Genomic DNA, 16254 nt, shown 5'->3' on the forward strand with positions numbered 1-16254 from the left:
CCATAAGTTGTCCTTCAAGTAATTGTAAACAAAATTCTAGCATCAATAAAGAAAAAAATTTATGAGCGTAGGAAATTTAAATTTTTACGAAATCGCGTAAAATAACGATATATTAAAATTAAATATAGGTTATATAATAATACATTTTTATGACTTTCACCATAATTCCAACTTACAACGCTCATTAAAAATTGCACGCTTTTTTAAATAATCACAATTAATCAATAATAGTACAGTAACGTATTTTTATAGTATACCTATAATATATTTTTAAAAGTACCTTCTTTATTCATATCGTAAAAATCACAAAAATTTGAAAATTATTTTGAGTTATAAATTCATAAAAATGTATCTATTTAAATCTAAGAAATGAAAATATATGTATCAATTTTCTTTGATATCATTCAAATACGAATAACTTTACTGCAGACACTTGAAATGTACACCATATTTTTTTTATCCCTAGACTTGATCAAATTTTCAAAAAATATTAACTCGTTTTCAGTTGTTTATGGTCATATTAAATTCTGAAATTTTTTAGCATTTTTATTAGCCTTATATCCCAAATGTATACGAAAAACAGAAAAAAAACACATACATCATTGTAAACTCAATACATTATTTTGCTTACTCGTTTAAAAATTTTGAGTATAGAAATATAAAAAAAGTTGATTGTAAATTTTATAAATATTTTTTTAAGTTTCATTTATTATTATATTATGAATGATGATCCTATAAAACATTATTCATTAGGTATACCTAATATTCACCAACTATACAATACTTCATTAATTTTTTTGTTTGTCATATAATATTATAGAGTATTAGTATTGATACTGTAGAGAATACAGTTGATAATCTACATAATTCGACTTGTAATATATCGTACACATCAATAGCAGGAGAAGATGAAACCGCGTTATTAGAAATATCAAGTAATGATGATGTAAACGACACGCCGAAAAATGAGGAGTAAGTTGATATCCTATTATTATAATATTATTATTACTATTGTTTGTTTTAAATTAAAATAATTTACAAATGTTAGTAAATTTGAAGAATTTTGTCAAAAGTAATACTAATTTACTAGTAAACTAATAAATATATATTATATAATAATAATAATTAGTAAACTAATTTATTTTTATTTTTCTTGACGTTTTTGAAAACTATTGGGAATTTTTACTATCCGAAATGATGATGACAGACATAATAAATAAAATAATAATATAAAAGAATAAGAATTAAAGAACAGACACACACACATTGTAAATTTAATACAATTATCACTTGGCTCAATATTCTAGTATATTTTAAACAACGATAAAATTAGAATATTTAAGTAACATTAGTTTTAGACAAAATTAATATTTTTTTATAAAATCGAAAAAGGAAAACCTCAATAACACACAAAAATATGTATAGCTATTTTGAGTAATTTACCTATACTATATAGTATATAGGTATTTTTAATTGTAGATGTGTCCATTGCTTATAATATTTTTTTTTTAAATTGTATAGGTACTTTTTGAGTGGTAGAAGAATTATTGATATAGCATACTTTTTTAAATCAATTCAACGTATTAAACATAAGGGTTTCGATTGTTCATTCTCAGAAAATATGATGCTAGTCAATGAAAAAAGAAATGGATTTTTTAGTGATTTTGTATTCAAATGTTTAGTATGTGGAACTGTTGAAAATATATATTCTGAAGATCCTGATAGGATAGGACTTGATGTTAATATGGCAATTACTTCAGCCACTATTAATACTGGCCAGGGATATTCACAGTTGGAAGAATTTACAGCAGTACTAGATATGCCTTGTTATGCTAATAATTCGTATCAAAAATATCACGAAAAAGTTTATAGCCATTTATTTGATGCGTCATTAGGTGAAATTAGACTAGCTGGGATTGAGGAGGCAAAACTTGCTATACAAAATGGCAGGGTTGGATGTTTTAAACTGATTTGTTTTAAACACGTGTTTAAAACTTTGTTTTAAAACGCATTTATTAAAATACAAATGTTTTTAAACAATTGTTTAAAACAACTGTTTTTAACATGTTTTTTAAAACACATGTTTTAAAATGTTTTTTAAATCTTAATTTTAAAATTTGGGTTAAAAACTCATTAAATAATAAATATGTAAATTGAAATTTTTATTAAAAATTCATTATTTTATAAATAGCAAATAATAACATAATATAACATAATAACATAATATAATTTAGGGCCACTGCCCACTGGTTAAAACTTTTATACTTTATAATAGTATTAGAACAATTGTATTTAATGGTAAACATAAATCATTTTAACTTTTTAAAATACAAGATACTAGTGTCTGACTACTCTGACTAGTGCATAAAAAAAAATTATATATTAATATTAAATAACAAATAATAGTTCTCAATTTAGAGACTTAAAAATGGTGACTATAACAAATAATAGTTCTTAATTTAGAGACTTAAAAATGGTGACTAATTTAGCTGCTTTTTCATTACCTAATCTATTTCTGATGTCTGTGTGAACAAGTCCAAAANGAATTATTGATATAGCATACTTTTTTAAATCAATTCAACGTATTAAACATAAGGGTTTCGATTGTTCATTCTCAGAAAATATGATGCTAGTCAATGAAAAAAGAAATGGATTTTTTAGTGATTTTGTATTCAAATGTTTAGTATGTGGAACTGTTGAAAATATATATTCTGAAGATCCTGATAGGATAGGACTTGATGTTAATATGGCAATTACTTCAGCCACTATTAATACTGGCCAGGGATATTCACAGTTGGAAGAATTTACAGCAGTACTAGATATGCCTTGTTATGCTAATAATTCGTATCAAAAATATCACGAAAAAGTTTATAGCCATTTATTTGATGCGTCATTAGGTGAAATTAGACTAGCTGGGATTGAGGAGGCAAAACTTGCTATACAAAATGGAGAAGTAGACGACCAAGGCCGTGCATTAATTACTGTTGTTGCCGATGGCGCCTGGTCAAAAAGATCGTATAGAACAAATTACAATGCTTCATCGGGTGTTGCGTCAATAATCGGGTACAGAACAAAAAAATGTATATTTATGAGTGTTCGCAATAAGTACTGTATCATATGTGAAAGAGCCTTAAAAAACAAACAAATAGTTCGTGAACACAAATGTTATAAAAATTGGGATTCTACTTCTACTTCTATGGAGGCAGATATCATAGTTGAAGGGTTCAAAGAAAGTTTATCAATGCATAATATTATATATCATAAATTAATTGGCGATGGTGATAGCAGTGTTAGTAAACAATTACAACTTGCTAAACCTTACGGTCCGGATATAATGATTCAAAAAATAGAATGTAGAAACCATGTTTTACGTAATTATATAAATCGAATGCGTGATATTGCGGGGAAAAGGAAATGTAGCAGTGGAAAAATTGTGCCTGGAGACCAAAGGAATATTTTGCGAAACAATTTACAAAAACTACGTTGTGCAGTTACTAAGGCAATAGAATATAGAAAAGGAAACGATGGAACACATAATGAAAGAGTTAATTTACTAAAATGTGATATTATGAATGGACCGTATCATGTTTTTGGAAATCACGTAAACTGTGCTACATATTTTTGTAAAAATAAAAATGAAAAAACTAATAAAAACTATGTTCCAGATATGGAACAATCTGGACTTTGGGCTGATATTTTGTCGGCAAGAAATTTATTAGCTCATCATTCCTCGAGCTTGATTTATAGTGTAAATAATAATTCGGTCGAGGGCTATAATAGTGTTGTTGCTAAATATGTAGGTGGTAAGAGAATACATTTTTCTCATAAAGGTTCGTATCAAGCGCAATGTTCAGCTGCAGTGTTGTCGTACAATGCAGGTCCAAAATCAATAAGTATTTTACATAAAACAATTTGCAATGTAAGCCCAGGTGATTTTACCAAACGTTTTATAAGTAGAAAACAGAGGTTGAAAGTATGTAAATTGAAAAGGAAACTTATGTTTAAACCAAGTAGTAGACGAGTTACTAAAGTTAACATAGCTGCAGATAAAGACTATGGCAATTGTGAAGAAAATATTTGTGAAGAATTGGATATGGATGAAGATGATTACGAAAAACATAAATTGGAATTTATGACAAATAAAATTATAAAAAATAGTGATGAAATTAAATTCATTGAAAAATCGACTACACTTCAATCGGAATGTGAATTATGGCATAAAGAACGACGAATTCGTTTAACCGCGTCACACTTTGGAACCATTTGTAAACTTCGACCGTCGACTTCTAGAGCTAATACAATAAAATCTATCTTGTATAATACATTTTGTGGTAATGAGCATACGAAATATGGTATTGAGTGTGAACCCTTTGCGAAGACAGAGTTTGAAAAATTATCAGGATTCAAAATTCAAGATTCTGGCCTTTTCATTCATGAACAACTGCCGTATTTAGCAGCTAGTCCTGATGGACTAATAGAGAATAACGGTATAGTTGAAATAAAATGTCCCTCTTCAATCAAACATTTAACTCCAAAAGAAGCAATAGAAACTGGAAAATTAAAGTTTGCAACTCTAGACGGTGAATGTAATTTACAATTAAAAACAAGTGACAAGTATTATTTTCAAGTTATGGGTCAATTACAAATAACTCAAAGATTGTTTTGTTATTTTATAATATGGTCACCTAAAGGTAATTTATTATGTTTAAATTATGCAATTTAATATTAGTAATAATAAATTAATGTACAATTTTTTTCTATTTTTTTTTTTATTTTAACAGGTATAATATACCAAAAAATTTTAAGAGATGATAATTTTTTTGAAACCAAAATGAAATTATCATTAGAAAAATTTTATTTTGAAGCGATGTTACCCGAGTTAATAGACTCAAGAATTGATCGAAACCGATGTCTACGTGACTAACCAGATTACTTTTGTGTAACTATATAAGTATAAGAATTTATAAATAAAATATATAAATATTTTGAATTGGTAATTACTAATAACACTTAGATTTCATTACTTTTTTTTCAACATCTCTAACCTATAAATTATAATATTATGTATATTTATGTGAATGTAATAACGTTAATTATATTATTAAAATTATACATATTATGCAATATGTTATAATTCAGCGGCTCCCAACCTTTTTAGTTGTGTGGACCACCAATTTTGTAAAAAAATCTCTGAGGCCCACTATAATAGCATAACTATATAATATATACTTATAAATATATATTATAATATGAGATAACACTACATTCAAACCTCAAACGTTCGATATACCGTACACTTAATCTACACTCTAGTTAATATTGATCAAATATTGTTATAACCAGAAATATTATAAGTTTGAAACAAAAATATATAATAATATTAAGTTGTTCACGGCCCAGTACCGTGCTGCCCGCGGCCCATGGGTTGAGAACCGGTGTGTTATATTATATACCTACATATTAGCTTCTTTTCATATACATGTATTCTGATATTCGTGTTTGAATGGAATATTTAAATAAATTAAATGTAAAAAATCAACAAAAAATACAGTAAACAGTGAATGCTACTAGTTATGTCCTGAACAATTGTAAATTATGGATTGATTGAGTAATTAATAATATTATATAAAATGTATAGCTATACTCTATACTTATACCTGTATAGTTATATTACGTATAAATGTATAATAATATTTATGACCCGCATAATTTGTTCATTGTTTACGATGTTTGGTGGCGACGAAGGATGGTTTCTAGGAAATATTGTCCGAAAACGATTACTGATTAGACTCACACACACTTATGTTCGTTTACATTGCACACACTTACAAGTCACTTAAATGTCATCATGTTATATTGCCTATATTAATTTCCTTAAAACACGACCGACTGCAGCCCCCTTAAGTAAAAACAAAAATGTTTTTGACATTTTTGGTTTTAATCGTGGTTTATACATTTATACGAGTAGGCAGTGGTGTAATTGTGGGGAGGGGTAAAAGGTATCATTTTTCCGAAAGTTAACTTAACCTTACCCCCCCCCCCCTCAGTTCAGTGTTTTGATCTTGGTAAATAAATTATTTTGCCCCCCCCCCCCTAGATTTTTTCCCAGTTACGTCTCTGCGAGTAGGTACAAGGATTAAAATAAAAATTAACACTTTAATAGGTACTATCATTTCTGTTAAGTTTCCAGATAAAAACAAAATACTCATTATGTGATCCACGACATACTTACTGTTCGCACTAATATTGAAAATGTAGATTGAACTTCTTAAACCGAGTTAAGTTCACATTTTTTCCATAATATTAATTTAAAACTTAACGAGTAAACCGTATTACTTGTTAGTCACTAACTTCTGATTTAATGAACTGGCGTTCACTAAACATAACTCGAGTCAATAATTTTCATTAACTTTGCACACGTCTGAGACTTTGCCCTTGGCTCTCACGGTAGATACTCACATGACTAAATAAACGTTTACGGATAGGTACTCGTAAATAATTACTAGGGTGCGGATTTGTATGTATTTACATATTTGTCGTGAATGATATTTGAATGATTCCTTTAGATACAGAAATATGTTACTGGACTATCTGATCATTTTAAGCTATGGTCTAAATTACATATTTTTACATATTTTACTGATATTACATATTTTTGTTAAATATTGAGTTATTTACAGAATTAGTAATGTATCGCCGTTTTATATTATGAGTTGTTATCTTCTCCAGTCCGTGCGTGTGCAAATTATAATCGCAAGTTGCGACTATTAGTCCATAGTCTACACATTAAAACACAATTCAGATTATGCTTCAAAGCCATATTTATTAAACACCGAAGTTCTTGAAAAATGTAACCACTCAACAGTTGCTCGTTTTGTCAACGGTTCAAAAACGATTGAAATTTTTAATTTTTAATTTTTAATTTGAATGTGTTCCTAATTAATATTGATAAAATAATAATATAATGTGGTGTTGTATAATTTATATTTACGCACTTTTTTAATATAGGTACCTACTCATTTTAAAATTTTTTTGTCAAGAATAAAAACATTTTTTTTTTTACATATCTTGTATTTTTAATTACATATTTGGATAAAATTAATTACATATATATGTACATATTTTTGAAATTTTAATACATACAAATCCGCATCCTAATAATTACCTACTTCATCACCGACGCTATTTTATTATTTCTATTCTGTAGACGGTATGTCGACCGCCATCTACCGGCGGACGTGTCACCTAGTAAGACATTTTTGTTCGTCACCAGGTCATTTCTTCCGTATTATCACAGAATAAATTAATCGACTTATCGTCTCTAGGCCGCCGCCGCATTCTGTTGTTGTTGCCCTTATCGTCTTGTGCAATACGACGTGAGGAATCTCGTTTTTTACGTTCTCGACGGAGAACTGTGAGAAATAAAACGATTGCCAGCCTTAGATGTTTAATTGTTGATGCAGATGATCGACTCGAAATCCATCAACGGTACGTACACGTCGTCATAACGTCATATGTATTAAACTATTAGCGTTAAAAGTGTAGCAGAAACTATAATAATATTGAGTCGTAAGAACAATATCGTTATCAGTCCTAATCTAATAATTATTTTGTGACCAAACCGAAGTTGGCAAGTAAGAAGTAACTGGCTCTTGTTTGAGTGTTTTGCTCTTGTCTCGATCGTTGTTACTTGTCATTGTCTAAACGACATCCTTGGTGCTCAGTATACAGTGAAACATTTTAGTGATATAATCCGAAGGTAAGCCTAGGTTAATCACTGACTATTCCGAATCAAACAAATTTCATAGTACTTTTCCGTATGCATTAGAAATTTGACATATATATTTTGAATTTTGACATGGATTAAAATATAGGTATCCAGTAGTTGTGTGTTTCTGTATCCCTCTAAAAATAAAATCATTGTAAGTACTACTAAATAATACTTACCTTGAATCTAGTTTCATCTTTCATTGTTGTGGATATTGTCAGTTTATGTTTAAATTAAATATTAGTTGTATATGATATAAAAAAATCCGGCACTTTTATGCCGGATTGAATAAAAAATTGATTAATTTAATGACTTCAATAAGAATGAATAGTCCAATCGTGGGCCGCTAAATAATGTTAAAGGGATCATTAGGTTCCTATTGATTCATTAAATATTAACTGATAGTTCATGCAACCAGGCATTAGTATTGCAAAATAATATGTTAGTTAACAAGAATCATCGGTACCAACTGTTGGTTTCAATTTCATTTTGAAAATGCTACTTGTTTATTTGTTTAACCTTTTGTTAGTTGCTCAGAGTTATATAATACAAATATTCACTAATGATAGCCTATCTCTTGTTTATTGCTCTTAGATATGTGTTCTTAACGTTATTTATATGATAGGTCTACTCAACTACACATAGTAAAACTTGAAACAAAAACTTAGCTATCCTCCACACACAGGCTTGACTACCTATTTAAATTGTTTTTAAAAACAGTATTTTGACAGTACTTTAGCACACTATTTTGTTTTAATTTATTGGCTCTGTGTAGACCTGAATTTTTATATGATAGTATACTCATGCCAAAGTATACTGGGAATATATGCAATATGTACCCTACAAGACTAACCCGGTTCCTTGTTTTAAGGTCATAGACATGATGTTTATGGAGAAATTAATTAATATAGGTAAATACTTACATTTTTTTTTTTTTAATTGATCTTAAGCCCGGCAACTGTGGCCATTAGATGTTTGTAGGGGGGGGGGGTGAATTTTATGGATAGGTCATTATAGGCATATTTTTTAGTTATTCTATTAAGTTTCCAAATGTATTTATTTTATCCAACAATAGCCGTATAGTTTTTATAAAATTACATTTTTTTGGATTTTCATTAAAATTTTGATTTTGTTTTCCATTGCCTAATAGGCCTGGTTGCGTAGTTATATATTATGAATTTATGTTAATCATTTGTTTGTGACATTGACAGTTAAATGGTTGTGATGTTTCGAGGAATACGTTTAATTTAATAAAAAAAGAAAAACCAACTAAAAATTTAGTAATTTGGAACCATGAATTGTATCAGGGTACATTCGGGAGTGGAGTGAGGCCTAATTTTGGCTTTAGAAATTATATTTTGCCGGCTCACTAGCTCATTGAATGATTGTTTCAGGGATAACCTATAAACATAAACTTTAAAAACAATTATACTTTAACCAATCAAATAGCTTATAAAATTAACAAATACATTTTTTTTTGTTTTAATATTTGTATATGAAAAATTTTTAAAAATAAGCATACAAAAATCATAAATTGTACTTAAATAACTATTTAATTTAATGTTAAATGACCTATGACTTATAAGGGTAATTTAGAAAATAATTTAGATTTTTCCCCACCTTTATTCATAATGATATCATTATTATTCAATTTGTTTTTCAATCGCCACCGACATGAATGGCTAAGTGTTCAGTTGTCATTGAACTAGTTAAATGCACATGTTCATTAATGAGTACAATATTTTAAATACTGTTCTCAGACTTACAGTATATTAATGATAATATGTTTGTTTTATATTTTATAATTATCGGAACATTATATTTTGTATTCTGCATTTTTCAAAGAGTGTGTACTATGCATTTTACTTTTAATTAAATGCATTTTTAATTGTATATGAATTTAGAGTAACCTATGCAATATTATTTTATACAATAGAGACTGTTCAGAGTGGTAAACCTGGCATCCAGTTTTACTGTCTCACTGTGTTATGTCTCACCATACCATTTAATACTTATGATATACAAAAGGCTCGTCTATTAGTATAAAGTCTATGATGTAACCTAATGTGCATTTTCTGTTTTATTGTTAATGTTATTCAATTGTTTTATCTTAATATCTATATATTTTTTTCTGTTTCAGATTTTTCAATGAATGCGAATATTAACAACAAAGATGTTTGTTTCAAATATATTTTAAATATATCCAATGCTTCATTTAAATTTGAAACATTTTAAACACTGGGTTTATAAAATCGAGTTCTTATTTAATAGATTTAAACATCCTAAACAAATATTAATGAATAAGTTAATTGACATAAAAAAATATGAACAACAAGCTGTCTCTTTGGCTGTTAAATTAATTAATGAAGGTAGTGTTGTTGCACTTCCAACTGACACTGTATATGGTCTAGCAACTGATGCACAAAATCCAAGTGCTATAGGCAAACTATACAATATCAAAGGGCGCAATCTTCAAAAACCAATTGCTATATGTACTCATCATGTAAATGATATTGGAAATTGGGGCGAAATTGGTCACTTGCCTTTTGGTCTTTTAGATTCACTATTGCCTGGGCCTGTAACAGTCATACTACAAAGAACACCATCTCTAAATTTTGCATTAAATCCTGAGGAATCAAATATTGCTATAAGAGTGCCAAACAGTGGCTTTGTTTGTAATATTGTGAGTGATTTGAAGAAACCAATTGCTCTAACTAGTGCTAACGAGAGCAACAAACCCAGTACATTAAAACCAATAGAATTTTTAATTTTGTGGCCTAAATTAGATGCTATTTTTGATGGTGGTGCAATTGGCTCTTCATTAGAATCACGTCAAGGTTCCACAATAATTGACTTAACTATTGATAATCGCTTTAGAGTAATAAGAACAGGATCTGCTCTTTTAAATACAATACAAAAACTACACCAATTTGGTTTAAAGGAATTATAATGAATAAATTATTAAGAAAAATTATTAGTAACAAAGAACTTAAGGATGAGTCTAATAAGGCATCTATTATACATTATTTTGAAGAAAGGTTAAATGAATTTCATTCAGAATTCTCAGATACTGAAGTAAAAGTTACGAGTTCCAACTATGTTGCGGACAGATTATTGGCTATCTTAGAAGTGTTATTCTTGCATGGCCTTAAAGAAACATTTATCAGTCAGCTATCAACAGTGATTGGTAATGATGTGGACAAAACAATGGACATCAATTTTTGGCACTGTCTTCTTGTACTTTCTCCTAGTGGTGTCGTCGATCAAGTAAGTTTATACATTTGTTATAACCAACTACCAAGTACTCAATAATATAACTGTAATTCTATGATTTTTAGATTAACTCGCTAAAACATGTTACAACAGATGTGGGAAAATGTAGAGCTTGGATTCGCTGTACCCTCAACGACTGCGTCTTTCGCAGTTATTTAATGTCTGCTGTTAAATATCGTCGGTATATTATTAAGTTTTATAACAAGACAGCAATTATACGGGATCAAAAATGTTTTGAAAAGATAATTGCTTTATTAGAAAGCATTGATCAATATCATTTTGAACTCACTTTGAACTCGAGTCTTCTCAATACATGGCCCAATAGCACATTAATGTTGGCCGGTTACTGGACCCCAGCTCTTAAAAACAATCCATTACAAAACAACAACCCTCAAATAGCTGAAGCGGTAGATGTCAACGATACTGATGAAGCAATACTGATAAATGATCATAATAGATCAGAAGAAAGCTATACTTCATCTTTATCTTCGTCATTTGTTGATTCCGAGTTTTCACGTAAACCTCCCATTATAATGGACGAAGAAACTGTGTGGCAATTGATAATGAAGCAACCTTCTACTTCTTATGCAACGCCTAGTATTACCAAAAATGTACATTCTGTTGATGTATTGAAAGAAAACTTTTCTAGTAGTGAAATTTCACCAACAAAACCTAATGAAATAGTAACTAAAGAAGAGGAAAGTTTACCAGAGATATCAAATACTGAACAGAAAGCCGAAAGCTTACCAAATAAAGAAGACAAATATGATGTCCAAAGTTTCAATGAATTATTAGAATCATATAATTTAAGAGTGAAAAGTTTGTCTGACAGCCCTAAAATGGAAGATCTGTATAAACAATTGACTGTTCCACAAATAATCGAAGAACAGCATTTCACTGAGCCTGAAACTTTAGATGATGTAAATATAACAAAATTGTAAATAACTACATTATAAATATTATTGAAATAATTATTTAATACTTATCTAATAATTTAAATATTATTTTTTATAGGATGACAATTCTTTTGTTGAGATATCAATGCATCCCGAACGTTTGAGTTTAGATGTAATTATCATTACTTTTTATTTGTATTTTTCATAACTATGGTTGTTTTTATAATTTGGTTTTATTTGATAGCTTTTAAAACAATATTTGGAATATTTGTTTACACCTCCAAAAGAACTTGGCTTAAATTCTCAAGATTTTATGTGTAAAAGTTGCAACGAAACAATAGGCATTGATTTTGGAGAATATTTGTAAGTAAAATAAATGCATAATGTTCCACTTGCATAGATTATATAAAAGCAAATTTTGATAGCACTTGCTTTAATTATTGAATTTTAGTAAATGCAATTTCACGGCATGTTATTACTGTGTACACTGCTTTGGATCAGAAACATGGGCAATACCTGTAAAAACATTATTCAATTGGGATTTCAACCGGTATCCAGTTTCCAATAGTAGTTCAACGTTTCTAAGTGAAATACAATATCACCCATTGTTTAACATGAGGAGTATCAATCATAAGCTGTACAAAGCCAACAAGGAAATGAACAAGTCAAAAGTAATAATAAAATGAATAGTGATAACTGGAGAGCGGTTTTTAGGCTTTTCCATAGTATACAGGATCTGGCATAAAGACCTCCCATACTTAGGGCTTAAGCTGTGTGAGTTGTGGTTGTGATACATCTATATGCATAGTGTCTTCTGATAGCTGTACACCCGCCATTTTTAGTAGACACAATGATGTGGAACGGTGAACTGAAGTGCTCCCATCCTGCAATCTCCGAAGTATTAAGCACTTAAACACACCCTGGAATTGACTGACGTTCATCGTTCCATGCCATTGTTTCTACTAAATATAGCACTTATACCGTCTATCAATAGATCCCCCCTCACCATTGTAGTATTACCACAACTCACAGTTCCATCTCTAAATACAGGAGGTCTTTTCATTAGACTCTGTATTAATTTACATTATGAAGCTCAACAGAGTTGTAAAATGTGGACGACTTTTCCAGTACATAATTTGTAGAAAAAATATGTATTTTTCATATCAGATGATATTTTCGAGATAAGAGAATTTCCTGCCTATATTTTATATTTAAGAAAATATTTCATCACAGAAAAAAAATGTTTTTAATTTAAAAATAAATAATGATAGAAATTATTCACTAACTTATTTGCAATTAAATTAGAAATTGTTTAATTAAATTTCAAGTTTATGCATATAATTATATAACTTGCAATTTTATTAATGGATAGTAAATGTAAATATGTATTATAAATTGATTAAGTTTAATGTAAACATGTACTATATGTATGCATAATATGTTTCTTTTGTAAGGGCTTATTTTGAATCATATTTTAAACTTTTAAGAACCTAAAAATCTGCTGTTTAGTGGTAACTAAGAAAATTAAAATCGTACATGAATATTAATTTATTATAATATGTTATACTATAGAAGTTACGGTGGCAAATTTACTACCTGTACCATTATTTGTCTACTTGCAAGTTATACAACATCGAAGAATTATCCAAAGAAATATGGCCCCGTGTGTATTTTTTTAATAATATTCACCTGTACTCATTTGCCGTAAGTTCTTTAAAATCAATTTGACAGAAAGCTCATTATTTTAATTTATTTAATACTTTTCAGGACCTTCTGGAGATCTATTCTGGTACTTTATTTGAGTTCCTCGAGCGTAAGATTGAAACTAGCCGAAACCATGTTCTCAATTGTTTAGTGTGCAGTCAAAAGGGTTTTATATGTGAACTTTGCCGCAACCCCAAAATTATCTATCCGTTTGACTTAGGAGATAATTATAGGGTAAAAATAATGTTAAGTGGATGCCACAACTGGGTGTTTTATCTCTACCTTACAATTGCATGACATACAGCTTCAAATTTAGGGGGTGGGGTAAGTGATTTTGTTGCCCTTGGCGGAAAATTTTTAAGTCCATTTGGGGGGGAAAAATTTAAATTATTTATTGTGTATTGATTCGAAAAGGAACAAATGGACGTAACCTTTTGGACGTGGGGACAATTGAACGTCAAAAAAATATAATCAAAATTTTTAAACACATAAATAAAATTAATAAGTTATTTATATTTATTATAATATTTATGGGTCAAACAAAAACAAATATACAAATTATTTATTATATAAAATATTAAAATTAAAATGTATCCAAAACAATTTTTTATTACAATTATAGGTACACCAGCAATTAAAATACGATATCAAAAAAAGTTATTTATAATAATTATCATTATACGTCCAAAATATAATATTTAAAATATCTAAAAAGTTTATTTTTATATTATGAATTAAATAATTAAAATTCAATAATAATATCGATAAGGTTGATATTATACCATACCATTAGTTATATTATGAACATATATAATATCAATGGTTTTATAATTTATAAGCAAAAACCAGAACTATTTATTTTCAATTTTTTTTAATATATTTTGATAATCTATTATAATAAAATTATTTATTTAATTTATATATTTTTTTTGATGTCCAAACGGCTACGTTCATTTATCCTAGATCGGTATTGATTGCATCAGAATATGTATATATATTAATTATTACTACTAAAACTTTCTGTAAATATTGACTATTGAATCAGAAATAACAATAAGAAGTAAAACAGATTTTAAAGAAAAGGTAATTTTACTTTCACATCTCTAATCTAGGAAGAAGTTATAAATCTTATAGATTATTATTAATGATTGTTAATAAATTAATATCAGAAAATGCACAATAATAAATAATACATTTTTTCAATTTATATTTTATTTTTTATAATTTTAACATTAAATGTCAAGTATATAACCATAACTAATCTATTCTTTCAATTTATGTACATTGTACAATAACAATTGTTTACAAAAAGAAAAAACATGAAATCTTAGTATTGAATTTTGTTTTTCTTATGCTATACTTATACTTATTCTATTTTGTATGTAAACTATAGTTAGTTCATTTGACATTGATTTTACCAGAGTTTTGTGAAATAACTGATAAATTATTAATATTTGCAGGCAAGTTATAAAATATTTAATTACATTTTTATGATCATAATTAATAATACATTTGAAAAAAACTCATCAACATTTGTTAAAATAGTAAGGTAGCATAAATAGTTGGTTCAATTGTCTGTTGACTTACATTGTGTACAATAAAATAGTCAAGCTTACATTTTGAGAAATAGCTACTTCTTTTGTGAAGGGAGGGGAGGAACCTGCAAAAATATGTTGGCTGGGACCCAAAATGTTCAAATATAGCCCAGGCGACATACCAACTTTGTATTCAGCAGTTCCAATTTGATGTAATAATCTTTAACAATCTAATGAATTAACCCAAGGCCAGTATAAGTATTTTTTATGTAAAAGCAAATTACAGTATTGTAAAAAACACAGAAAATTACTTTACATATAATAGTAGGTTAGTTCACTTTTATTAGGTTACTTACACAAAATCAGAACTGCTGGAGTTGGACTCAAATTGTCTATGTTATACATTTGCAAGATGGAGATAACACATCTCCTTGTGTGGCATACCGGCATCCTCTTAATTGTTTTATTATATTACACATATACTTAAATATATTTACAATTTTCGTAATTATTTTGTTGTGTGGGGTTCTTAGAAATGTTCAATGGGTTTTAATAAATACATGTGTATGTATCATGCTTTTTTAAGTCATTTTCATCTTCTAGGTAAAATGAGCTGGGAAGGTTTAACACTGTTAAATCCCCTCACATGTACGCCACTAATTTTGTTACTTATCTACTTCTTAAATAATCATATAATGTTTCAATATTTTTATATTGATACTCATAAAGTATAAAAAATTATTTTTTAGTGTCGCCATTGCAAATCATTATTCCATCGCAGTTGTTATAAAGAGAAAAATGTGTGTCCTAAGTGTGAACGAGACAAAATTAGAAAGATGAAAAAAACTTCTAACAGTGAAGATGAAGACAGAGACTATTAAATGCTGGTTAAATATGATTTAGTAAAAATTAAAATCATAGTTAAATATTTTTATTTGTAATCTTACTTAATATTATATTATTCTTATTCTTTTCATAACTAAAAATCATTTTATTTTTTTAACCTGTATAAGAAATATTTTCAATTTTACATTATTGTTTTAAATTTATGTTATATTATGTTTATTATTGTAATACT

General features: G+C 28.1%; 2 protein-coding genes across 4 annotated transcripts; both read left to right on the forward strand.

Moving 5' to 3' along the window:
- Window positions 1-7328: 7328 nt before the first annotated feature.
- Window positions 7329-10743, forward strand: LOC111034847 (yrdC domain-containing protein, mitochondrial). Of its 2 annotated transcripts, none has more exons than XM_022316244.1 (2): window positions 7329-7488; window positions 9909-10743. In XM_022316244.1, the coding sequence occupies exon 2, from the start codon at window positions 9975-9977 to the stop codon at window positions 10716-10718; it is 744 nt and encodes a 247-aa protein (XP_022171936.1). In that variant the 5' UTR covers window positions 7329-7488; window positions 9909-9974; the 3' UTR covers window positions 10719-10743. The 2 variants fall into 2 exon arrangements, with proteins under 2 accessions (XP_022171936.1, XP_022171937.1); XM_022316245.1 differs by lacking the exon at window positions 7329-7488 and adding an exon at window positions 7502-7759.
- Window positions 10696-16166, forward strand: LOC111034845 (pleckstrin homology domain-containing family M member 1). 2 transcript variants are annotated; one of them, XM_022316239.1, is made up of 8 exons: window positions 10696-11035; window positions 11107-11961; window positions 12056-12109; window positions 12182-12300; window positions 12389-12608; window positions 13510-13641; window positions 13705-13875; window positions 15926-16166. In XM_022316239.1, the coding sequence occupies exons 1-8, from the start codon at window positions 10718-10720 to the stop codon at window positions 16055-16057; spliced, it is 2001 nt and encodes a 666-aa protein (XP_022171931.1). In that variant the 5' UTR covers window positions 10696-10717; the 3' UTR covers window positions 16058-16166. The 2 variants fall into 2 exon arrangements, with proteins under 2 accessions (XP_022171931.1, XP_022171932.1); XM_022316240.1 differs by having other exon boundaries at window positions 13705-13726; window positions 15926-16026.
- The last annotated feature ends 88 nt before the right edge of the window (window positions 16167-16254 follow it).

This window comes from Myzus persicae, unplaced genomic scaffold (genome assembly GCF_001856785.1).
Source record: "Myzus persicae strain clone G006 unplaced genomic scaffold, MPER_G0061.0, whole genome shotgun sequence".
In the NCBI taxonomy this organism is placed as follows: Eukaryota; Metazoa; Arthropoda; class Insecta; order Hemiptera; family Aphididae; genus Myzus; species Myzus persicae.